This window comes from Oncorhynchus masou, chromosome 24, assembly GCF_036934945.1.
Source record: "Oncorhynchus masou masou isolate Uvic2021 chromosome 24, UVic_Omas_1.1, whole genome shotgun sequence".
In the NCBI taxonomy this organism is placed as follows: domain Eukaryota; kingdom Metazoa; phylum Chordata; class Actinopteri; order Salmoniformes; family Salmonidae; genus Oncorhynchus; species Oncorhynchus masou.
The window spans coordinates 40,670,573-40,698,169 of NC_088235.1; the positions used below are offsets into that span (position 1 = coordinate 40,670,573).

At 42.9% G+C, this 27,597-nt stretch overlaps 1 protein-coding gene across 1 annotated transcript in view; it reads right to left on the reverse strand.

Annotated features, from left to right (window-relative positions):
• Positions 1-3,509: 3,509 nt before the first annotated feature.
• crtac1b (cartilage acidic protein 1b) overlaps positions 3,510-27,597 on the reverse strand; it is a 57,187-nt gene continuing 33,099 nt past the window's right edge. The window contains exons 6-15 of the mRNA XM_064933900.1: positions 19,500-19,634; positions 19,226-19,371; positions 9,877-10,013; positions 8,099-8,181; positions 7,620-7,720; positions 7,325-7,493; positions 6,634-6,779; positions 4,392-4,434; positions 4,067-4,210; positions 3,510-3,730 (exon numbers count right to left, since the gene is read on the reverse strand). Of these exons, the coding sequence (XP_064789972.1) occupies positions 3,603-3,730; positions 4,067-4,210; positions 4,392-4,434; positions 6,634-6,779; positions 7,325-7,493; positions 7,620-7,720; positions 8,099-8,181; positions 9,877-10,013; positions 19,226-19,371; positions 19,500-19,634 (1,232 nt within the window). The 3' untranslated portion in view covers positions 3,510-3,602. The remainder of the gene's footprint in view (positions 3,731-4,066; positions 4,211-4,391; positions 4,435-6,633; positions 6,780-7,324; positions 7,494-7,619; positions 7,721-8,098; positions 8,182-9,876; positions 10,014-19,225; positions 19,372-19,499; positions 19,635-27,597) is intronic.

Sequence of the window (27,597 nt, forward strand, 5' to 3'; positions counted from 1 at the left end):
TGACAAATGCAAACACACACACACACAGTGGTGTATTTAAGAAATAAATACTTCAATGTACTACGTCGTTTTTTGGAGGGTTTATGTACTTCACTTTACTATTTATATTTTTGACAACTTTTACTTCATTACATTCCTAAGGAAAATAATGTACTTTTTACTTCACACACATTCCATTACACCCTAAAGTACTTGTTATATTTTAAATTCTTAGCAGGACAGAAAATGGTCCATCAGCACACTTATCAAGAGAACATCCCTGGTCATCCCTAATGCCTCTGATCTGGCGGACTCACGAAACACAAATGCTTTGTTTGTAAATGATGTCTGAGTGATAGAGAATGACCATTGCTATCCGTAAGTTTAAAAAAACAAGATAACACACAAACAAACACACACACACACAGTCAGTAGAAACGCAGCTGTTGGTTCAGTTGAACAGAGGGACATGGACATGACATCACCAAACGCTCAGTCTACAGGACACAGTGAGATAGAGGTACTGTTCCCCTTTATAGGTCAGCATTTCCCATCCAACTCTTCATGTTACTGTGAGGCTGAACCAAGGTTGACCAGAAGCCAAAGGTAAAGGTGAAAGTACTCCAAAGGAATGTAGATTGTGATGTGACACTTACTCTCCCTAGCGCTGTCTGCAGGTTAGCATATGTCATCTTTCTCTCCAGGTCCCCCAATACTGAGGCTGAATGCAGCTTGACCAAAAGGTAAAGGCAAAACAGAAGTACAAATGGTAGAGGTAGTGTCCAAAGGGCCACTGCTTCTAGTCTAGGAAGTTCCCCCTAGCAGCCACGAGGACAGATGACTTCACCTAGAATGAACCTTATTAAGGGAATTTGTAACCCCTAAACTGTGTAGAGAATGGCAAGTTTCCATTCTATCACATCATCTCTGTTTCTTGAGCAGGTGTGTGTGAATCACCCTATTTCTTCCACTGAACTGTTTATTGGTTCATGCACTAATCAAATATCCTGTTTACAGTTTGCAGTTGGTTGAGTCAGATAGTACCTTCTTGCATCATAGACCAGGAATGGGACCTCAGGTCCCGTGGCTTCCTGTTTTGTTCCTCTCCCTGGCACTTCATTGGTACATTAATGTCACTGATTGGTCAGGGAGGCCATACACCTGGTTTTCCAGATAAGTGCCCATCCCTGATCTAGCCGAAAAGGTGATTGAATGTTTTATACTGGTCAATGTCTAATTGTGTATGCTGCTGCTTTGGCTAAGTTTCTTCAGTAAAATATAAAAGAACTTCACCTGAGATGATCTTGAAAGCAAACAATCCTCTCATTCCATAGATTATGATCTGTTCATACCAACATTCCATAGAACACAGAACATGGGAATTGTGACAGTATCATTATGGCTCCAGCAGATATCCAGTGAGATTCCGGTCTTGAACATGTTTTAATATCCCTCACTGATTCCCTTTGTTTATTGAAATTCCAGACCTCTGTCTTATCCCATTACCTTGTCTCACGAAGAAGACATATACAATACATTTTTAGGCTATTGTTGGTGTGTTTTATCAACACACTTACCAAGAGAGCATCCCTGGTTATCTCTACTGCCTCTGATCTGGCGTACTCACTAAACACAAATGCTTCATTTGTAAATTATGTCTTATTGTTGGAGTGTGCCACTGGCTATCCATAAATTTAAAAAATATGAAATTGTGCCACCTGGTTTGCTTAATATAAGGAATTTGAAACAAATCATACTTTTACTTTTGATACTTAAGTATATTTTTGAAATTACATGTACTTTTGATGCTTAAGTATATTTAAAACCAAATACTGTTTATTATCTACGCATAGTCACTTTACCCCTACCTATATGTACCCATTACCTCGACCAACCTGTATCCCCGCACATTGACTAGGTACCGGTTATTGTTATGTCATCTTATTGTGTTTCTTTTTTATTTTACTTTATTTAGCAAATATTTACTCTATTTCTTGAATAGCATTGCTGGTAAGGTCTATCTATACCTGTTGTATTCGGCGCATGTGACAAATACAATTTGTCTTGATTTTAAACCGCAATCAGACTGAATCCCGACCTTAGTCACACAATGTGACTGTTTCCTTTTTGTACAGCTTGTGTATTGTCTCTCATGTCTATACATTAAAATGCTAACATTGGGAACAGAGTGACCTAACTTGAGTTTCATCAGCACTAAATATACATATCTCTGATTGACATCTGTGATTCATATTGAAAGTGTGAGTTACAGTGCATGCATGAATCTCAGGTTAGGATTCATCCTATGATGAGATGGATTTTACTTTTTAAATCACATTGCACATGGCTCTTTTATATAATAATGACACTTTTATTTGACATTGGAGACACGATAAGGAATGCAATTAACTTGAAAACAGGTTGAACATCATAATTTATACATCATCATCATCATTTATTTACAGTAATTAGGCAATGCAACATTTGGTGGAAAGCCTGGTTTGAGGTACCGGGAGCATCATTTTACATCAGTGTTCTTCAGTGCTTGTCCTGGGGATCTATATGTTGTGCAGGATTTTGTTCCAGCACAACGTTAACATTCCAGATTCATCTGATCAACTGATTTTGAATCAGGTACAGTATGTAATTGCTGGGATGGAGGAAAAGTCTTGCGGAACCCTAGAAGCAGGATTGAAGAACACTGTATGTGTTTAGATATGTATTTGTTATGCAATATGTTTTCATGAAAAGCATCTATCAAGAATCATCCAATGCTAATGTTGAATGATGAAGATCATGTCCTTTGTGTATCAAATAAAGCAGACATTACCTTTCTTCCATCATGGGAAACCCAAAGCAGGGTCCTCTGTAGCTCAGTCGGTAAAGCATGGCGCTTGTAACGCCAGGGTAGTGGGTTTGATTCCTGGGACCACCATATGTAAAATGTATGCATGCATGACTAAGTCACTTTGAATAAAAGCATCTGCTAAATGGCATATATTATGTTCAGTAGGCACGAAATAAACATTTTGGAACAGAGTGAAATGCAGAGGTATTAATATATGGAAACGTTTTTCTATGGTGTGTCCTTTTGAACATGACCCAGATATGTACCGGTGCATTCTAGAGGGAATAGTGTGCGATATATAGACGCAGACACACTGAAGTCCAAGGGATGAGGTGGTGTGAAGGACTCTGCAGCTCGTTGTTAACTCCTTAACTCACAGCAGCATGCTCCCAGTGTGTGTGTGTGTGTAATTCTACAGTTCAGAGGGGGCTGGGAGCTAAGTGTTGACAAACAGAAGTCCATGAAAAGTCCATGAACAAGTGAAGAAAGGAGGAAGAGAAGTCCATGATTTGTTATGTATGAGTGAAGAGAATAAGAAATGTTCATGGAGAGCTCGTTTTGAGAGTGAAGAGAGGGAGTGAGTTCTATGATCCGTTTGTTTCAGGACGAGTGGAAAGATGGTAGATGCTTCCATGAGCAGTTCATTTTCCAGAGGAATGAAGATAGAGAAGAGACTTTCATGTTCAGTTTGTTTTCGAGAGTCACTGTACACTCCCCCAGAGAGAGGGAGGAGAGCGGAGGGAAGCTTCCAGAGTGAAGTGGAGAGTAGTAGCAGCTACAGTAGTCCGGTTTGCAGACGGGAGGAGAGGAGAGGCAGCAGAGAGAGAGAAAGAAGCCAGAGAGAGAAGCCGGCCCATCTTCGGACCCCCGAGGAGCGTGTCCCCCCAAAGTAAGCTACCTGAGCTGCAGAGGCACAATGAAGACAGAGAAAGATTAATAACCGCCATAGATTAACTCACAGTGCAAAGCCAGTGCAAACAGTAAGTCATGCAGGTACAGGGGTGCAGAGAGGAGAAAAATAGCTTGGAAAATGTTTCAATCACTCGTTCGAAGGACTGTAGCCTCAAAAAACCTATTTCGCTTGGGCAGCTATATCTATTGTATATCGTAGCACATTCTAGCCTGGTCCCAGGTCTGTTAGTGCTGTGTAGCCACTTTTTATGGTCAAACATGGCATGGCATTTACAAGAGATGGCAAGACAGCACAAACATATCTAGGACCAGGGTAAGCCCACTCACCCACGCAGGCCGATCCATCATCGTTGGGTTCAAAGCCCTGGTTGCACCTCTTATTGGCACGACACTTGTGGCTGCCATAGGTGTTAGTGCATACAGGACGGTCAGTGGGACAGACAGAGGGGAACTGGGTGCACTCATCCTTATCTGGAGGCAGGGAGGAGGGAAAGAATGGGACGGGTAAAGGGGGAAGGGAGGAGAGTGGGAGGAGAGGGAGAGAGAAGGAAGGTAGCAGGAGAAGACGTTTATTGCAGGGAAAGAGATGCAGGATAGCACATTGGCAAACAGGACAGGGATTGTTAAAGACATATAGTGGAGCTCAACCTACCTGTGCACCGGCCATTCTCATTCATAGCAAACCCTTGGCCACACTGTAAGAAAGGGATACACCTTCAATACTGTACTGTCTTGTTGAAAACGAGAAACTGTATCATCTTATAACACAATATCTTATGATAAGTACAGAATACAGTCACTGGATAATAATTATTAACAACCAGAGAGAGAGAGAGAGAGAGAGAGAGAGAGAGAGAGAGAGAGACCAACTAAATTATATGCAGGGTCAATGGACTTAGCCACTTGCTTTGAAGTCCCATTGTGTGGTTTGAGATCACCCCAATACACAACAGTGGACACAAATTTGACCCCAATAACTACCGGGGGATATACGTCAACAGCAACATTGGAAATACCCTCTGCATTATCATTAACAGCAGACTCGTACATTTCCTCAGCGAAAACAATCTACTGAGCACATTTTTTGTACATTAAAATAACATAAAATTGATCAGAAATACAGTGTAGACACTGTTAATGTTGTAAATTACTTTTGTAGTTGGAAACAGCAGATGTTTTATGGAATATCTACATAGGCGTACAGAGGCCCATTATCAGCAACAATCACTCCTGTGTTCCCATGGCACGTTGTGTTAGCTAATCCAAGTTTATCATTTTAAAAGGCCAATTGATCATTAGAAAACCTTTTTGCAATTATGTTAGCATGGCTGAAAACTGTTGTCCTGATTAAAGAAGCAATAAAACTGGCCTTCTTTAGACTAGTTGAGTATCTGGAGCATCAGCATTTGTGTCACGGCAGATTTCCTCCTCTTCGTCTGAAGAGGAGTAAGGATCGGACCAAGATGCGGCGTGGTAAGTGTTCGTCATTTTAATGGAAAAACTGAACACTACAAAACAACGTGACAACCATGACGCTAATGAACCACTGTGCTAACAAGCAACATAACATAGACAATCACCCACAATGACAAAACAGGCTACCTAAATATGGTTCCCAATCAGAGACAATGACTAACACCTGCCTCTGATTGAGAACCATATCAGACCAAACACAGAAACAGACAAACTAGACATACAGCATAGAATGCCCACTCAGATCACACCCTGACCAAACAAAACATATAAACATACAAAGCAAACTATGGTCAGGGCGTGACAATTTGCGGTTTTGATGACAGGCTCAAAATGGCCAGAAACAAAGACTTTTCTTCTGAAACTCGTCAGTCTATTCTTGTTCTGAGAAATTAATTATATTCCATGCGAGAAATTGCCAAGAAACTGATGATCTCGTACAACACTGTGTGCTACTCCCTTCACAGAATAGCGCAAACCGGCTCTATTCAGAATAGAAAGAGTGGGAGGCCCCGGTGCACAACTGAGCATGAGGCCAATACATTAGAGTGTCTAGTTTGAGAAACAGATGCCTCACAAGTCCTCAGCTGGCAGCTTCATTAAAAAGTACCCGCAAAACACCAGCCTCAACATCAACAGTGAAGAGGTGACTCCGCAATGTTGACCTTCTAGACAGAGTTCCTCTGTCCAATGTCTGTGTTCTTTTGCCCATCTTAATCTTTTATTTTCATTGGCCAGTCTGAGATATTTATTTTTCTTTGCTACACTGCCTAGAAGGCCAGGATCCTGGAGTCGCCTCTTCACTCTTTGAGACTGCTGTTTTGCGTGTACTATATGAGGTGGAAACTGAGCTGTACTTCCTCACCTCCTGTCAAATGTATGACCATATTATAGATACATATTTCCCTCGGATTACACAGATCCACAAAGATGTTGAAAACAAATCCAATTTTGATTAACTCACATATCTACTGGGTGAAACCCCACAGTGTGCCATCACAGCAGCAGGATTTGTGACCTGGTGCCACAAGTAAAGAACCAGTGAACCAGTGAAGAACAAATACCATTGTATATACAACCCATATTTATGTTTATTTATTTTCACTTTTGAACTTTAACCATTTGCATATCGTTACAACATTGTATATATACACATGATATGACATTTGTAATGTCTTTATTCTTTTGGAGCTTCTTTGAGTGTAATGTTTATGGTTATTTGCATTGTTTATTTCACTTTTGTATATTATCTACTTTACTTGCTTTGGCAATGTTAGCATATGTTTCCAATGCCAATAAAGCCCCTTGAATTGAATGGAATTGAGAGGGGGGGGGGTGCATTGGGAGGGAGAAAGAAACAGTGAAAGAGAGAGAGAGAGAAAGAGAGAAGGAAAGAGTGAGATAAAAAAGTCGGTCCTTACCTCTATCTCTATTTCAGGTGTGCCCTCCTCCTCCTCTCTGGGATACCGGATCTCAAGGACAGAGTTGATCTCACTTGGTTCCAGAGGCCTGGCTATTGACTTCCCATCTGGCCAGTACACCTCAACATTAGTGGCTATGTCTTTACCTGGAGAGACAGGTAAGAGAGACAGGTAACTTCAACAAAACATCCTCATAATGTTCCATAACATTGTCAGAATGTTTACATAATGTTCCCGTAAAATCCACATAATGTTCCTTTAATGTTTCTATATCATGTCAGTACACACACACACACACACACACACACACACACACACACACACACACACACTACACTACTGCTAGTCTGAACCGGCAGAAGTTAACTGTCTTGGCTGGACTATGGGGATGAGGGGCTGGAGAGGGGTTTCTATCCAGGCCTTCCAGCTGCTGCACCTGCCTCTCCCTTCCACCTCCTCCCCCCTCACCTCCTCCCCTTTCTCTCCATCTCTCCCCCGGGCCTCCAATCAGAAGGGATATTAAGGCAATGCTTTCCACATGGATCTGGCAGTGCTTTCCACACACACACTCAGTTTGTGTGTACGCTGCGTGTGTTTGTTTCCTATGTGCATGTGTGTGTGTATGAGCGTACATCTATATGTACCTGCATGTGTGTGTGCATGAGCGTACATCTGTATGTGTCAGACTTACCGAGCCCAAAGTGTGCTACAGGCTCCATCTCACAGAGGTATCCGGAGCCCCCGTCAATGATGCGTGTGTGTGGACCACTTCTCTTAGTGTAGACCACTACCTTAGCCCCCCGGGCATACGCCCCGTACTGGGTACGAGGGATAACACGCAGCCACGAGTTAGTGGAGCCCTGAGAGAAAGAGAAGGGGGGGACAGATTAAAGGAGATGTGTGTGGGATACAACATCTTGAATTAGAAAATATGGTGAGAGAACACACAACGATAACACGTGGTCAGAGCACACACACAGTGGTACCTGGTTGACTCTGTAGATAGAGAGAGGCTGTGCAGCACTCTCTCCATGAGATATCAGCAGGTCCAGACGACCATCTCCATCAAAGTCTGTTACTGCCGCCCCTGATAGACGACAACACATACACACATGCAAACACTTAAGACACACACCTCAAACTAACAATGGACACAGGTCACTGAGAGTACACGAACATACAAAACAATAAGAATGATAAGAGAACACACATTGAGAAAAGAGGCTGATAAGGAGCTAGAATCAGAGCTGCCAGAGCTGATTAGTCAAGTTTACAATCTCAAACCACAGACATCTAGCACCATCCCTTGGAGGAAGTAGGAATTACACTATTTAATCGATGTGTGTTCCACATTTACAGTGTAGAATAGGTTAATGATAAACAGTTCACCACAGTGTAAGCCTAATAGGTATTTCTGCCCCCCATACACATACACCTGTACACTCCCCTGACCCCCAACCCTCACCTGTTCCTCGTCCTTCTGGCTCGGCTGCCTCCCCCACATTCAGCTCCTCAATCTGGGGGTCCCCATGTTCTCTCCTAGTTACCCTGCCATAGCAACCAGATATCTGTTAAACTCCCCATAATAACCCAGGCCCAGCTACCATCACTCAGGGTGCATTCTGTTGTTCCCCAAGTGGGACAACATTCTGCACATAAACAAATGCCCCTCAAAGCCAACCGCCTTAATCAAAAAAGCAAGACACAAGTCCAGGGATCATCAACTTGATTCAGCCTTGGGCCAATTTGTTCTTGAGTGCATAGTTGGGGGGCCGGAACAGAATGTCAAATAATTTGTTGATTGCAAATTGACCACAAGAAGCCCAAACAGATATAATATTTCCAACCTTGCTTACATTTGTATATGATCACTTGTCTATTATGCGTTGGAATATTTGGGAACATATTTCCAAAATTAAAATCACTTGGTGCTGATTTCCTGTTATTTTTACATATTTTTAATGTCCAACAATAAAAAATTAAAAAATAAATATATATATATATATATATATATATATATATATATACAAAACTTCTACTAATTTGTAGACTGCAAATTGACCGCAAGAAGCCCATACAGATAAAATATTTGACTAAAACAATAATTTCAAACCTTGCTTGCATTTGTATACGATCATGTGTCTCTCTATTATGGTGGGAATACTGAGGAACAGATTTCCAAAATGTAAATGACTTGGAGCTGATTTCCTAGTGTTTTTACAGTCTTTAATGTCCCACAATGACATAGAGTTTCAAAATATATAGATTTTTTGCTAAGAAAACTTTGGGGCGGCAAATAAATCCACACGCAGGCCAAATTCGGCACGCGGGCCGCCAGTTGGAGAACCCTGGACTAGCCTGTCACTCTCTGTGAATGACAGTTGTCTTTTAGATCTCAGTAATGTCCCTGATTTACTCCAGCCAACACACTTTGGACGAGTTTCATATCCACTACACATTTGTAATATTAGATGTTATGAAGCACAGCAGCTATTTTGTCCTGATTATCCTGGCATGGACAAGTTCAATCATTTACACATCCGGTACTAATCACTGTCATTTCCTCGTAACATCTCATAGTTTGAACAGCGCCTCACCTCACAAAATGTTCCACATTGAGATTGGGTCACAAGTATGTTTTTCTATCAACTTTATTAAACTTCAGAACATTGTCAACTTAGAACATAAGACAAGAGGTTTTCAGCGTACTCAATCCCAGCACAACTTTGATTGATTCAATTAATTAGCTTCAATGAGGACAATGAGGACAATAGTTCAAGCTGGGTATTTCATTGCCAGACAATGCATAACCGTTCATTTTGGTGGATTGTGTTTCATGATTGAAACCTCAACTCAGGTTTTAATATGGTACAAGTGGAGCCTCGGGCTTTGGATGTTGGATTGATCACCATTTCAAACCACAGATATCCTGCATAACTACAAAGGGGACAAACACATGAGCACAAACACACACACACACATTCCACCAATAGTCACACGTCTGGGAATATTCAGTCATTATGACTACTTCCTGACTACAGAAATGCTTTAAGTCTAAAATAACAGAGGAATTAGAGATCTGACATTAACAAATGTTAGCTAAGATTTGAGGCTCAAATTTACATGGAAATTAAATTAGTTTAATTGCTTTTTGGAACTGATGATTCAACTGATATATTGCATGTGTGTGTGAGTGTGTATGTGTGTGAGTCTCCGTGTATGTGTGTGTGTGTGCGCGTGTACCTGAACAGTCTGTTGGATGATGACCCTCTGTAAGCAATGTTATTAAAGAACACCTCTAGTTCGTTGTCGTTGTCGAAGTCTGCAGCGATGACCGTACGCACCGGAGACGGCATGGAGAACTTCTGAGATGCTATGTCCTGGGGGAGGGAGACAATATGTTAACACACACACACAGGAACACAGGCACCAACGCACATATGCATGCACGGCACGAGTTTGCATGCAAGCACACACACCTCCACACACACACACACACACACACCAGGAACAGCAGGAGACCAATGTAACATTATGGGGATACTCACTATGTACACTCACTCCAGGGAGCTAACATCCCACTATGGCGACCTCATGGGGTTTAGGTAATGTTTCGTGTTGATATTACATACACACTGGGGGATATTCCTGTTCATAAAATTGTATTTCTGTAAATGTACCATGTATTGAGTGGGAAAACTCTCAACCAAACCCAAATAGTGGGTCACTCCGTCCTGTCTGGACGCATTTTTCATTCGTTTTCTTAAAAGGGTAATATGTGTAATTGTGGGCGCCAGGGTAGCCTGGCGGTTAGAGCGTTGGACTAGTAACCGGAAGGTTGCAAGTTCAAATCCCGAGCAGACAAAGTACAAATATGCCGTTCTGCCCCTGAACAGGCAGTTAACCTACTGTTCCTAGGCTGTCATTGAAAATAAGAATTTGTTCTTAACTGACTTGCCTAGTTAAATAAAGGTAAAATAAAAAAATGAAATGTGACTGCTGGACTCACTGTGAGTATGGATAAGCAAGGTGAGTAATTGGTCTGCTGGTGTAAAGCTGGACTGTAACAAAAACCTGCACATCCTATCCAGGACCAGGCATAGTGTCAACTGTCAAAGTATTTGGGAGCCTCAAGCCCAAACTTTTGTACTGTTCTACAACACTGGGGGGAGGGGAGTCTTGATTTGTTGGTTAGCTGAGTCCGGTGACTTAGTACTGGGCTCGTGGAGTGGAGGCTGTTAGAGCAGCAAAGGGGGGGACCAACTCCATATTAATGCCCATGATTTTGGAATGTGATGATCGACGGGCACGTGTCCACATACATTTGGTCTTGTAGTGTATATGTTCCACTCCTCTTCCTCCTCTCTCTCATCCCTCTCTCCTTACAGTGTTTACTCCCTGTGTTAATTATATGGATCATAAAGCCTAAGGGGAGGGCGTAGTGGAGAGGGGATGAGGAAAGCGGGGAGGGAGGGGAGTGACCTTGTACTGTTTAGGTGAAGGAGAGGGGATGGCCAAGTGATGGAATGAAGGAGGAAGGTGGTGGGAGGAGGAGCGAGGAGAGAAGGAAAGGGAACGAGGGAAGAGAAGAAAGGGGCAGAAAGTGATCTTCTGTTGTTTTAGTGAATGAGAGGATAGAAAGGACAAAGAAAAAAGGGAGAGGGGAGAGAGAGAAGTTGACGAGAGAAGAGAGGGAAGAAAAATTCAGAAAGGGTGAGATACGGGAGATAAAGAGAGGGGCAAAGGAGATGGAGTGAGGTGCTCTATACTGGGAAAAAGTAGCCTGGCTGATGCGGCCCACATGACTCACAGTGCAGGGAGAGTTGTGACACATTGATCTAGAAAGGAGGCCTTGATTGGTTCTCTCAAATGTTTTGAGACCTCAAATTGTTTGGATTTGAAAATCCAACCATTGTAATGGAAGGGGCGGCGCTCAGCGCTGTGTAATGGAAGGGGCGGCGCTCAGGGCTGTGCATAGTATGTGGGTATTTGAGCGAAAAAGGAAAGAGGAGAGCCAACCAGTAAAACATACAGCCACCTTCACTATCGACGCATTGTGGCTACAACATCAATGAGCCATCCCAGAATGAAGCCAGCAGGACTTGGAGAGTTAGTTGTTAGCCAGATTAGGGAAGAGGACCAACTACTTTGTCAAATCTCAGATTTGTTCAATTCAAATCAACATGATAGTGATTTTCACTGAATCCCGGCTGACATTTCATATCAAGATGCCACATCATGTCTTCTGAGATTTATTCTTAGTTACGGTTAGTGGGGCTGGGAGACATAATGCTAAAATGAGTGTGTGTGCCTGTGTTTTTGCGTGCATGTGTGAGTGTGCAAGTGTGTGTGTGTGTGTGTGTGTGTGTGTGTGTGTGGTCGCTGCATCCATAGAGTTAAAACAGTCCAAATCGGCACTTTCCCCTCTTCCCCCTGTCCATCCACTGTCCAGCAAGCTGCTGCTTCAGCTCCTTTTATTCAGTAGATTACTGGAGTGACAAAACACCTGTCACGACTTCCGCCGAAGTCGGCTCCTCTCCTTGTTCGAGCTTTCGAGCCATTGCCGCTCCATTTCTAATATATCCATTTGTTTTGTCTTGTCCCATACACACCTGGTTTTCATTCCCTAATCATTCTACATGTATTTAGGCCTCTGTTTCCCATCATGTCTTTGTGTGTAATTGTTTGTTTGGTATTGTGGATTATTGTCGGGCGCTTTACTTTTGTCATGTTCAGTGTTTTTGGCACGTTATTGTTTTAATGTGCTGTGTATTTTGGAACGGAATTAAAATGCACCTGTTCACTACACTCTGCTCTCCTGCACCTGATTTCGCCTTTGACAACACCTTAATTACCAATGCTAAAGGTCAACCCAGATACTGTGTGTGTGAGAGAGTTGAGGTTGTGACAGCAACTACTGTATGTGAGCTAATTCTGGTATTATAGTCATTATGTCCTGAGATTTCCTATGGTCTTCGTTTGTGGAAGTCTCAGCTTTTCATATATATTTTTTTATATTTTGTAGCTCAAACAATTCGGACTCTACAGACGTTATTGTAAAGAAATACCTGGGATCCACCCTTGTCTCACAAACCCCGCTCTAGTTCAGCCCCTGTTAACCACAGACTCATGGTTGTTATCTACGGATGAAATAGACAAATCCAATGGTACAACCCAGAGGTCTGTAGGTCAAACACACAATGTTTAAAAAGGGGTTAAAAGTCCTACTACACAAAAATATGAAAGCAACATGTAAAGTGTTGGTCCCATGTTTCATGAGCTAAAATAAAAAATGTTGTGCACAAATTTGTTTAAATCCTGGTTAAGGAACGTTTCTCCCTGGCCAAGATAGTCCACCCACCTGACAGGTGTGGCATATTGTAACGAGTGCGCTGAGAGTCGGAAAGCAAATTCAGGGAGTGAGTGTTTTAATAAATAAAAGAAGCAATGATCACGAAACAAACAACGCACCCACAAGAAAACAGAGTCAATAACACCTGAGGAAAGACCAAGGGGAGTGACAGATATAGGGACGATAATCAAGGAGGTGATGGAGTCCAGGTGAGTGTCATGAGGTGCAGGTGCGCGAGACGATGGTGACAGGTGTGCGGGACAATCAGCAGCATGATGACCTAGAGGCTGGAGAGGGAGTATACGTGACAATACCCCCTCCCCGACGCGCAGTTCCACCCGCAGGACGCCGTCAAAGGGGACAAACCCGGGGATCAGGAGCAGACCGATCACCCCTGCTGATGTGCGAGAACTTGTCACGTCAGCAGAGGCACGAGAACCTGTCGAATCAGCTGGGGCACGAGAACCTGACAGATCAGTTGAGGTAGGGGAGCCTGGCGATCCGGCAGAGGCATGAGAATCCGATGAGCCGGTGGAAGCAGGGGGGTCTGGCGATCCGGTGGAGGCAGAAAGCCCTATGAGCCGGGTGAGGCAGGGGAGCCTGGCGATCCGTTGGAGGCAGAAAGCCCTATGAGCTGGCTGAGGCAGGGGAGTCTGGCCATCCGGTGGAGGCAGAAAGCCCTATGAGCCGGCTGAGGCAGGGGAGCCTGGCGATCCGGCTGAGGCATGAAAGCCCGACTAGCCGGCTGAGGTAGGGGAGCCTGGCGATCCGGCAGAGGTATGAGAATCCGATGAGCCGGTGGAAGCAGGGGAGTCTGGCGATCCGGTGGAGGCAGAAAGCCCTATGAGCCGGCTGAGGCAGGGGAGTCTGGCGATCCGGTGGAGGCAGAAAGCCCTATGAGCCGGCTGAGGCAGGGGAGTCTGGCCATCCGGTGGAGGCAGAAAGCCCTATGAGCCGGCTGAGGCAGGGGAGCCTGGCGATACGGTGGAGGCAGAAAGCCCTATGAGCCGGCTGTGGCAGGGAAGCCTGGCGATCCAGCTGAGGCATGAAAGCCCGACGAGCCGGATGAGGCAGGGAAACCTAGCTATCTGGTCGAGGCATGAGCCTGTAGCAGTTCCCGGACCCGGCGTCATTACTCTGACTTAAGAAATAAAATAACACTCCCTGATGCTTCCCTTAGGTGAGGTGTTATTCTGTAACGAGTGCGCTGAGAGTCAGCAAGTTCAATGAGTGAATGTTTTAATAAATAAAAGAAACAATGAACACGAAACACAAAAACACGAAACACAAACAACGCACCGATATGAAAACAGAGTCAATGACACCTGAGGAAAGAACCAAGAGGAGTGACAGGTATAGGGAATATAATCAAGGAGGTGATGGAGTCCAGGTGAGTGTCAAGACGATGGTGACAGGTGTGCGGGGTAATCTATTTCCGGCGCCGACAGAGATGGCCGCCTCGCTTCGCGTTCCTAGGAAACTATGCAGTTTTTTTTTTTACGTGTTATTTCTTACATTAGTACCCCAGGTCATCTTAGGTTTCATTACATACAGTCGAGAAGAACTACTGTATATAAGATCAGAGTCAACTCACCATCAGTACGACCAAGAATATGTTTTTCGCGACACGGATCCTGTGTTCTGCCTTACAAACAGGACAACGGAATGGATAGCATGCAGCGACCCAAAAAAATGACTCCGGGCACATCGTGCCCCACTTCCTAGCATTCTTCTTGCCAATGTCCAGTCTCCGGGCACAACGTGCCCCACTTCCTAGCATTCTTCTTGCCAATGTCCAGTTTCGCGACACGGATCCTGTGTTCTGCCTTACAAACAGGACAACGGAATGGATAGCATGCAGCGACCCAAAAAAATGACTCCGGGCACATCGTGCCCCACTTCCTAGCATTCTTCTTGCCAATGTCCAGTCTCTTGACAACAAGGTTGATTAAATCCGAGCAAGGGTAGCATTCCAGAGGGACATCAGAGACTGTAACGTTCTGTGCTTCACGGAAACATGGCTCACTGGAGAGACGCTATCCGAAGCGGTGCAGCCAACGGGTTTCTCCATGCATTGCGCCGACAGAAACAATCACCTTTCTGGTAAGGAGGGTGGTGGGGGTGTATGCCTTATGGCTAACGAGGCATGGTGCGATGAAAGAAACATACAGGAACTCAAATCCTTCTGTTCACCTGATTTAGAATTCCTCACAATCAAATGTAGACCGCATTATCTACCAAGAGAATTCTCTTCGATTATAATCACAGCCGTATATATCCCCCCCAAGCATCGATGGCTCTGAACGAACTTTATTTAACTCTTTGCAAACTGGAAACCATTTATCCGGAGGCTGCATTCATTGTTGCTGGGGATTTTAACAAGGCTAATCTGAAAACAAGACTCCCTAAATTTTATCAGCATATCGATTGCGCAAACCAGGGGTGGAAAAACCTTGGATCACTGTTACTCTAACTTCCGCGACGCATATAAGGCCCTGCCCCGCCCCCCTTTCGGAAAAGCTGACCACGACTCCATTTTGCTGATACCTGCCTACAGACAAAAATTTAAAAAAGAAGCTCCCACGCTGAGGTCTGTCCAACGCTGGTCCGACCAAGCTGACTCCACACTCCAAGACTGCTTCCATCACGTGGACTGGGACATGTTTCGTATTGCGTCAGATAACAACATTGACGAATACGCTGATTCGGTGTGCAAGTTCATTAGAACGTGCGGTGAAGATGTCGTTCCCATAGCAACGATTAAAACATTCCCTAACCAGAAACCGTGGATTGATGGCAGCATTCGCGTGAAACTGAAAGCGCGAACCACTGCTTTCAATCAGGGCAAGGTGTCTGGTAACATGACTGAATACGAACAGTGCAGCTATTCCCTCCGTAAGGCTATCAAACAAGCTAAGCGTCAGTACAGAGACAAAGTAGAATCTCAATTCAACGGCTCAGACACAAGAGGCATGTGGCAGGGTCTACAGTCAATCACGGACTACAGGAAGAAATCCAGCCCAGTCACGGACCAGGATGTCTTGCTCCCAGGCAGACTAAATAACTTTTTTGCCCGCTTTGAGGACAATACAGTGCCACTGACACGGCCTGCAACGGAAACATGCGGTCTCTCCATCACTGCAGCCGAGGTGAGTAAAACATTTAAACGTGTTAACCCTCGCAAGGCTGCAGGCCCAGACGGCATCCCCAGCCGCGCCCTCAGAGCATGCACAGACCAGCTGGCTGGTGTGTTTACGGACATATTCAATCAATCCCTATACCAGTCTGCTGTTCCCACATGCTTCAAGAGGGCCACCATTGTTCCTGTTCCCAAGAAAGCTAAGGTAACTGAGCTAAACGACTACCGCCCCCCGTAGCACTCACTTCCGTCATCATGAAGTGCTTTGAGAGACTAGTCAAGGACCATATCACCTCCACCCTACCTGACACCCTAGACCCACTCCAATTTGCTTACCGCCCAAATAGGTCCACAGACGATGCAATCTCAACCACACTGCACACTGCCCTAACCCATCTGGACAAGAGGAATACCTATGTGAGAATGCTGTTCATCGACTACAGCTCGGCATTCAACACCATAGTACCCTCCAAGCTCGTCATCAAGCTCGAGACCCTGGGTCTCGACCAAGCCCTGTGCAACTGGGTACTGGACTTCCTGACGGGCCGCCCCCAGGTGGTGAGGGTAGGTAACAACATCTCCTCCCCGCTGATCCTCAACACTGGGGCCCCACAAGGGTGCGTTCTGAGCCCTCTCCTGTACTCCCTGTTCACCCACGACTGCGTGGCCACGCACGCCTCCAACTCAATCATCAAGTTTGCGGACGAGACAACAGTGGTAGGCTTGATTACCAACAACGACGAGACGGCCTACAGGGAGGAGGTGAGGGCCCTCGGAGTGTGGTGTCAGGAAAATAACCTCACACTCAACGTCAACAAAACTAAGGAGATGATTGTGGACTTCAGGAAACAGCAGAGGGAACACCCTCCTATCCACATCGATGGAACAGTAGTGGAGAGAGTAGCAAGTTTTAAGTTCCTCGGCATACACATCACAGACAAACTGAATTGGTCCACTCACACAGACAGCATCGTGAAGAAGGCGCAGCAGCGCCTCTTCAACCTCAGGAGGCTGAAGAAATTCGGCTTGTCACCAAAAGCACTCACAAACTTCTACAGATGCACAATCGAGAGCATCCTGGCGGGCTGTATCACCGCCTGGTATGGCAACTGCTCCGCCCTCAACCGTAAGGCTCTCCAGAGGGTAGTGAGGTCTGCACAACGCATCACCGGGGGCAAACTACCTGCCCTCCAGGACACCTACACCACCCGATGTTACAGGAAGGCCATAAAGATCATCAAGGACATCAACCACCCGAGCCACTGCCTGTTCACCCCGCTATCATCCAGAAGGCGAGGTCAGTACAGGTGCATCAAAGCTGGGACCGAGAGACTGAAAAACAGCTTCTATCTCAAGGCCATCAGACTGTTAAACAGCCACCACTAACATTGAGTGGCTGCTGCCAACACACTGACACTGACTCAACTCCAGCCACTTTAATAATGGGAATTGATGGGAAATGATGTAAATATATCACTAGCCACTTTAAATAATGCTACCTTATATAATGTCACTTACCCTACATTATTCTTCTCATATACATACGTATATACTGTACTCTATATCATCGAGGACTGCATCCTTATGTAATACATGTATCACTAGCCACTTTAACTATGCCACTTTGTTTACATACTCATCTCATATGTATATACTGTACTCGATACCATCTACTGTATCTTGCCTATGCTGCTCTGTACCATCACTCATTCATATATCCTTATGTACATATTCTTTATCCCCTTACACTGTGTATAAGACAGTAGTTTAGGAATTGTTAGTTAGATTACTTGTTGGTTATTACTGCATTGTCGGAACTAGGAGCACAAGCATTTCGCTACACTCGCATTAACATCTGCTAACCATGTGTATGTGACAAATAAATGTTGATTTGATTTGATTTTTGATTTGATTTGATCAGCAGTCTGATGACCTAGAGGCCAGAGAGGGAGTATACGTGACATATCAAGAAGCTGATTAAACAGCATGATCATTACAAAGGTGCACCTTGTGCTGGGACAATACACGGCCACACTAAAATGTGCAGTTTTGTCACAACACAATGCCACAGATGTCTCAAGTTTTGAAGGAGCGTGCAATTGGCATGCTGACTTCAGGAATGTCTACCAGAGCTGTTGTCAGGGAATTGAATGTTCATTTCTCTACACCATGCCAGCCCAGGCACTACACATCCAGTGGGATCACCCGAGACCAGCCACCCGGAGAGATGATGAAACTGATGAGTATTTCTGTATGTAATAAAGCCCTTTTGTGGGGAAAAACTGATTGCCTGGGCCTGGCTCCCCTGTGGGTTACCCTGGCTCCCAAGTGGGTGGGCCCAGGTCCACCAATGGCTGCTCACCTGCCCAGTCATGTGAAATCCATAGATTAGGGCCTAATTTATTTTAATTGACTGATTTCCTTATATGAACTATAACTCAGTAAAATTGTTGCTTGTTGCGTTTATATTTTTGTTCAGTATAAATCACGCCGGTGCGATGGTGGGACTCATTGAATTAACAGAAACATCAGTCCAGCCAAGGTTTATGGGGTTTGTGGTGTAAAGCCTCACTGGGACAGCTTAATCCCACAAAACACACACACGCATACACTGGAAACAAATTGAATTAGCTATTTTACTTTTAACTACAGTTAGAAGTAATTGGTAAATCATCAGCCGAAAGTATTTAAGACCATAAAAATACACTGATAATAATGGTATTCAGGATCTAAATAGCTGGGCTTTGTTCTGGCAGGAAAGTAGCCATTGATTATTTTCAGAGGAGACAGAGCAGCAGCAGCTGCAGCAGCAGCATGCGTGTGTGTAAGAGGAAGGATCTGCTGTACCCTCTAGAATCATTAAGCACAGTAGCTGAAGGTTAACTAAGAACAATGTACTGCTCAATAGAAGAAACGGTGGGATGCTAGTTGATTACTGTGCTTGAACCTTTGTTATCGTTCCTTGAAGCTGTGTGTGAGCCTACTTTCTGTAACTTGAACCTGTGCTGAAGTTGTGTTTGTATCTGTCTACCAAACCTTGAACCTGTGCTTGAACCACAGTACCGTACGTGTAATCTGTGTTTAAACCTGTGTTCCCTTACCTTGAACCTGTGCTTGCGGTTGTTGCCCAGCTGTAGGTAGAGTCGATGTGGCCCGTTCCAGTTTCCGTAGACAATGTCCATCTTTCCATCTCTGTTGAAGTCAGCCAAAGTCACCCCCCTACCGTGCTGCATAGGGTCTTCCACACCTGGTACACAGAGGAGGGAACTCCCATTTTAACTCTTAAAATGAAAAACTCCACAGTAATATATGGTGTGGCAATCAAAATACATAGATAAACCTGTTCAATTAGCGGTCTCTCCATCTTTCTCTCACCTGCCTGCTGAGCAACGTCAGTGAAGGTTCCATCTCCATTGTTTACAAACAGGAAGTTAGGTCCGTACTCGTTATCACAAAACACGTCAGACAAGTACTGGCTAACAATGGGACCTACAACCACACCACGGCCACCTGGAGAGAGAGACAGAACACGTCTCACAATCTGACTGATGTCACACCCCAAGAGAGAGAGAGCAAGAGAGCGAGAGAGCGAGAGAGAGCGAGAGAGAGCAAGAGAGAGAACACATCTCACAATCTGACTCTCACACCTCGAGAGAGAAAGAGATGAGAAATTGGTTTTATTGATTTTTAAAAGTAGATAGAACATAATGGACAGTAACAACATAAATACAGCAACAAGTTACATTGATACTATCCTATGCAATAGCTGTTAAACAATATATGACTTCCACTTCAAAAGAAAGAGTTGGCCAGAAGGCTATGGCGTCTGCTTGGGTGTTACAAAGATTAAGCCCTTCGTGGGCTACCCCGAAAATAGCAACAGAGGGATATGGGGCAATTTCCTTATTGCATATATATGAGAAAGTCTCAAATATAGAGGACCAGAATGGAACTAGTGCCGGGCATGACCAGTATGTGTGATACAGCGTGGAGGGTGCCTGATAGCATCTAGTGCAGGTTGGGTCTATTTCTGGAAACAATCTGGCAAGTCTACTCCTGTAAAAGTGTAGGCAATGAAATCCTTGAAACTTTAATAACCCATGTCTAATGCAGATAGAGGATGAGTGTATTCTGTCATTTGCATAATGCCAGGTCATATCGGAAATCAAACTCTTCCTCCCATGAACACTTTACATGGTCAAGAGCGGGGCATGCAATATTCTGAATATTGTCATATAGCTTAGTGTAACGATGTGCGCTGAGAGTTGGGAAGCAAGTTTAGGGAGTGAGTGTTTTAATAAACAAATAAACAAACACATAACACAAACAACGCACAGCCATGACCCAGGAACAGAAACAATAACAATAATGCCTGGGGAAGGAACCAAAGGGTGTGCCATACACAGTATAGGGAAGGTAATCAGGGAAGTGATGGAGTCCAGGAGAGTCTGATGATGAGCAGGTGTGTGTAACGATGGTGACAGGTGTGCGCCATAACGAGCAGGCTGATGCACTAGAGACCGAAGAGGGAGCACATGTGACCCTTCGAAATGTTTACCTTTGCATAGGGATCCAGTTTCAGACATTCATCGAGCCAGCTTGTGGGTGGGAGAGATGGGAATGAGGGGAAAATCTTTCTTGTAAAGTTACGAATCTGCAGGTACCTGAAGAAGTATGTCTGGGGTATACTGTGCTCTCTAACTAGACGTTCAAAAGAGGTAAATATACGCTCATGGAAAAGGTATTTTTCACTCTTCAATTATTTCTAAAACCATAGCTGGAAGGCTGTATCTATGAGGGAAGGTGTGAAGAGTGAGTTTGAAATAAAAGGCATGGATGAGATAACTTGTCTATGTCCAAAGTGGATACTAAACTGAGACCATATCCTGAGTGAACTTTTCACAGTAGGGTTGTTTGAGTGGTATTGAATGCTCAATGGTAGGGGTGCACAGACTTAGGAGACTGGGGATGATGTTTGACACGAGAGCTCTTCCATAAGGGACCACACCAGTTCTTCCCCCTCTAAAAATGTAGAGGCCCAAAAGGTTATCTTGGGAATATTAGCAGCCCAATATTACTGGAGGAAAATGGGTTGGGCAAGACCCTCCTCTCCTTTCTGTCTCTCCAAAAACACTTTACGCAACCACAGGATATTTTTTGTCCAAATGAAAGTAGATATGTCTATCCAGTTTAAAAAAATATATATTTTGCAATAAAGATGGGAATAGTCTGAAATGGATACAGGAATCTTGGCATTATGACCATCTTGACAGAGTTGACTCAGCGAATGATATGGGGAGTGATTGAGGTCTTGCTGAGCCTTCTCCAAGGCTGGCTTGAAATTAAAATGGAACAGGTCTTTCAAGTTCAGAGTCACACAGAACCCTAAATATGTGAAAGTATTGAGCACTACCGTGAAAGGAAATTAATCCAAAGATAGATCTATTGCTTGCTTATTGAGCGGAAAGAGTAAGCTTTTTGTGAAATTGATTTTGTAACCTGAAACATTGCCAAATCTGGAGATGATTGGGATAGACGTGATGGGGTCTGAGATATACAGTAAGAGGTCGTCATAATACAGAGACAGGGAGATGTCTAGGGGTTCAATGGCTATATCAAACAGGAGAGGACTCAGGGGACAGCCTTGACAATTTCCTCTATGCAGGAAGAAATATTATGAGAGTGCTGTTGATACGAACAGATGCTTGAGGAGCTGAATATAGTTCCGTTATCCACAAGACAAAAGTAGGGCCAAATCCAAATCTTTCATGTGCAGTAAAAAGGTATTCAAATGCAATACGGTCAAAGGCTTTCTGGGGATCCAGAGAGATCAGGGCTTCTGGAGTGGGGGAAGAATTTGGTGAGTAAAGAACATTGAATATGCGCCGTAGGTTACCAAATGAACGTCTGCCCTTGATAAAGCCTATCTGATCCGGGTGTATTATTGTAGGCATAACCACTTCTAAATCGGATATCCAGAGCCCTAGTAAGTATCTTATAGTCACAGCGAAGCAGGATAATGGATCGGTAGGACTCAAATTACAGCGGGTCATTCCCCTTTTTCAGGAGGACTGATATTACAGCCTGTGACATGGTAGGGGGGAGTGACCCCTGCATGTGTGCCTCAGTATAAACTTAGCATAATAAGGGTGTCAGCTTAGAAGATAATCTTTTGTAAAACTCAAATTGGGTCACCATCGGGACCCGGGGGCTAGCCGCTTTTCATTAATTTTATCAACTGGTCAATCTTTGATACAGAGAGGGGCTTCTCAAGTTCAGATGTATTGTTTGTTCTGGCTCTAACCATAATAGAAAGAGGAGTGGGAGGTCCTGGTGCACAACTGAGCAAAAGGACAAGTACATTAGTGTCTAGTTTGAGAAATAGATGCCTCACAAGTCCTCAACTGGCAGCTTCATTAAATAGTACCTGCAAAACACAGGTCTCAAAGTCAACAGTGAAGAGGCGACTCTGGGATGCTGGCCTTCTAGGCAGAGTTCCTCTGCCCAGTGTCTATTGGTCAGTCTGAGATATGGCTTTTTCTTTGCAACTCTGCCTAGAAAGCCAGCATCCCGGAGTTGCCTCTTCACTGTTGATGTTGAGACTGCTGTTTTGCGGGTACTAAAAACAGAATGGAAGTACTCTGAAACACCAAAAGTGGTTCTTCAATCTGAATATTTGTGTTTTTAAGAGAACCTCGTGAAACCCATTGTTGGTGTTTCAGTCCATGAAAAAGGCTGCATCCAAATGGAAAAATAATGTTTTGACAGAGTGTCTTTCATACAATCAAATGGTTTTGAAAAGCCAATGTTTATAGTGTAAATTTTGCATTTTGCATATTGCTATTGATGTTTAATAATTGTATATTCATGTTGCAATTTAAGAAATATTAAACTAGTTAATAACTGAAATACGCATTCATGTTCTATCATTATTGCTTGTTATTATTTGCTATTTCTCAGTTTCAATCAAGAAAAACATACATACTACCTTTACCACAGGCTGGCCAATCCTAACCAAAGCCAATTTAGACAAGGATCACAGACTAATGCCAACTGACCTGTCAACTGTTAATCATATCATCTAACGTAATTGTACTGTGACTCAAGCCATCTGAACAACCTTCCATGTACCATCATCTTAATATCAAGACTCAGGTCAGAGACATTAGCATAATGGATGACTGGTGGATCGCATTGAGCACTGAGCTGAAGTTTTGTATTAGTGCTACTTCTAACATTAGCAGTCATTGACAGTTTTTTTTATTTCTATTCATGTCAAATATAATACCATATTTCCCTTGATTTTGAAGAATATGAATATGATAAACATCTTATAGATCCCATGATATCAAGCAGAGAGGCAACAAGTTTGAAGGTAGGCCTTGAAATACATCCACAGGTACACCTCCAATTGACTCAAATGATGTCAATTAGCCTATCAGAAGCTTCTAAAGCATGACATCATTTTATGGAATTTTTCAAGCTGTTTAAAGGCACAGTTAATTTAGTGTATGTAAACTTCTGACCCACTGGAATTGTGATACAAGTGAATTATAAGTGAAATTATCTGTCTGTAAACAATTGTTGGAGAAATTACTTATGTCATGCACAAAGTAGATGTCCTAACAGACTTGCCAAAACTATAGTTTGTTAACAAGACATTTGTGGAGTGGTTGAAAAAATGAGTTTTAATGACTCCAACCTCAGTGTATGCAAACTTCCGGCTTCAACTGTAGCTTTGTAGCTTTGTGTTACGGTTTTCTTCTGGTGAAAGAGAGGAGGACCAAAATGCAGCGTGGTTATCTTTATACATCTTTAATGAAAGAAGAAAAATGAACAATATACAAAAAAAGAAACGTGAAAAACCAAAACAGCTCTATCTGGTGCAACAAACACAGAGACAGGAACAATCACCCACGAAATACTCAAAGAATATGGCTGCCTAAATATGGTTCCCAATCAGAGACAACGATAATTGAGAACCACTCCAGGCAACCATAGACTTACCTAGAATACTATACTACACACAACCCCATCAATCTACAAAACCCATAGACAAGACAAACACATAATCACCCATGTCAAAACAATGGGCCAGAAAAAGTTGAATAAATTGGTCATTCCTAGGAACTGGAAAATCTCAGACTTCAGTGAGTTCAAGACAACTGGGAACTCTGAGGAACGACTGAGGAAGAGCTCCGAGCTCCGACCTGAATATCACTGACGTCATGATCCAACCTTGTATTTTTTCGGAGTTCTCAGTTGTCTTGAAAGCACCATAAATCCAGAGAATGACAAGACTTTGATGACAAAGTTTCATGGCAAACTTTGCCCACAAGAAGGACTGTGAGCCACCTTCCTGTTCAAGTGAGCACAGCACAATGGGGACTCCAAAAATGACTTGTATGCTCCTGAATAAATGATGTAAAATGCCAGGGAGATATGTACAGTGGGGCAAAAAAGTATTTAGTCAGCCACCAATTGTGCAAGTTCTCCCACTTAAAAAGATAAGAGAGGCCTGTAATTTTCATTATAGGTACACTTCAACTATGACAGACAAAATGAAAAAAAAAATCCAGAAAATCGCATTGTAGGATTTTTAATGAATTTATTTGCAAATTATGGTGGAAAATAAGTATTTGGTCAATAACAAAAGTTTCTCAATACTTTGTTATATACCCTTTGTTGGCAATGACAGAGGTCAAACGTTTTCTGTAAGTCTTCACAAGGTTTTCACACACTGTTGCTGGTATTAAATACTTTTTTGCCCCACTGTATACTGTAGCTTAGAAAGTAATACTAAATGTATGTTGTGTAGTAAGCTGTTAGTAGCCCATGTGTCACACCCTAATAACTTGGTCCCTTTACCCCTCATATCTTAGCCTACAGTTCTGACTTGGAGGTGCACATGTAGCCTATAACCTGTTTTAGAGAAATGTCATCAACGAATATTGTTAAAGCTTTCATTGTCTGCTAATATTCCCCCTTTATTTATCAGACTGCTCTGACCTGGTGTAATGGGAGATTATTGTAAGAATGGCCCATGTTGTACATTTTAGAAGTGCTGAACAAATAGTTTTGACTACATCCGTCTTATTGACTACGTTTGTCTTAGCTCGCTCAAACCTCTCTGGGATAGGCAGGACAGTCGCGTCCCACTTGGCCAATTGCCAGGGAAATGCAGAGCGCCAAATTCAAATAAAATACTATAAAATTCAAACTTTCATTCAATCACACATGTAAGATACCAAATTAAAGCTACACTCGTTGTGAATCCAGCCAACATGTCAGATTTCAAAAAGGCTTTTCGGCGAAAGCAGAAAATGCTATTATCTGATGATAGCACAACAGTAAACAAAGAGAGAGTAGCATATTTCAACAATGCAGGCGCAGCACAAAACCCAGAATTTAAATATAAATAATGCCTTACATTTGACAAGCTTCTTTTGTTGGCACTCCAATATGTCCCATAAACATCACAAATTGTCCTTTTGTTCGATTAATTCCGTCCATATATATCCAAAATGTCCATTTATTTGGCGCGTTTGATCCAGAAAAAAAACAGATATAAAAAACAAAATATCTCAAAAGTTACCTGTAAACTTTGCCAAAACATTTCAAACTACTTTTGTAATACAACTTTAGGCATTTTTAAACGTTAACTTCTTGGATATAGGGGGCGCTATTTTAATTTTTGGATGAAAAACATTCTCGTTTTAAACATGATATTTTGTCAAGAAAAGATGCTCGACTATGCATACAATTATATGGAACATTATATAAATATAATAATAATGACAGCTTTGGAAAGAAAACACTCTGACGTTTCCAAAACTGCAAAGATATTGTCTGTGAGTGCCACAGAACTGATGTTACAGAAAATACCCAGATAAAAATCCAATCAGGAAGTGCCGCATTTTTTGAAACCGCCTCATGCCAATGACTCCTTATATGGCTTTGAAGGAGCTAGGAGTCAGCTTACGTTTTCCACAAGGTGTCTGCAGCATTGTGACGTATTTGTAGACATATCATTGGAAGAGTGACCATAAGAGACTACATCTACCAGGTGGTCGCTTGGTGTCCTCCGTCGCAATTATTGCGTAATCTCCAGCTGCAGTATTTTTTCGCGTTTGCTTCTGATGAGAAGCCAACTGCCACCACTGATAGATTATCGAATAGATATGTGAAAAACACCTTGAGGATTGATTCTAAACAATGTTTACCATGTTTCTGTCGATATTATGGAGCTAATTTGGAAAAAAGTTTGGCGTTGTAAGTGACTGCATTTTCCGGTATTTTTGTTAGCCAAACGTGATGAACAATACGGAGCTATTTCATCTACACAAATAATCTTTTTGGAAAAAATTAACATTTGCTATCTCACTAAGAGTCTTGTCATTGAAAACATCCGAAGTTCTTCAAAGGTAAATGATTTTATTTGAATGCTTTTCTTGTTTTTGTGAAAATGTTGCCTGCTGAATGCCAGGGTTAATACTATGCTAGGCTATCAATACTCTTACACAAATGCTTGTGTAGCTTTGGTTGAAAAGCATATTTTGAAAATCTGAGATGACAGTGTTGTTAACAAAAGGCAAAGCTTGTGTTTGAATATATTTATTTAATTTCATTTGCGATTTTTTTCATGAATAGGAAACGTTGCGTTATGGTAATAAGCTTGAGGCTATGATTACGCTCCCGGATACGGGATTGCTCGACGCTAGAGGTTAATAATCGATCAAATTGAAGACGGGACAACAAACTCAAGCATGCTTTCTAGTCATGCGCAACTCTCAAACAGGACACATAACGTTACACTGATTCAAGATGGCAGTACTTCTTCATTACACAAAGTAATAACCTCAACCAATTTCCAAAGACTGGTGACATCCAGTGGAAGCGGTAGGAACTGCAAACAATTGTTTCCCCAATGAAAACCCATTGAATGGACAGTGACCTCAAAAAAAGAAAATCTGAAGGGTTAGTCCTCAGGGTTTTGCCTGCCACGTAAGTTCTGTTATACTCACAGACATGATTCAAACAGTTTTAGAAACTTCAGTGTTTTCTATCCAAATCTACTAATAATATGCATATCTTATATTCTTGGCATGAGTTGCAGGAAGTTGAAATTGGGCACGCTATTTATCCAAAAGTGAAAATGCTGCCCCCTATCCAAAAGAGGATTTATTAATTTCTTAATCAAAATTATGGATTACATCTTATCCGCTCATTGTTCCCTTATGCCATAATTTGTACATCTCAATTGTCAGTAGAAACCACATTTGTTTAAGCGAGACAGCCATATCAGATATGTTTTTTAAAACTGTAGTAAATGAGGCTGAATGAACTGTGTCGCTGCCAGACAAGGCTCTACTGATAGCCAGGTGTAGTGGAGGTAAGGATTCGCTCCATGGTTGCTGAAAAGACAGCTTTGCTGTTTGGTCAGCTTTATGTAGGCCCTAACAGTTTATGGGCA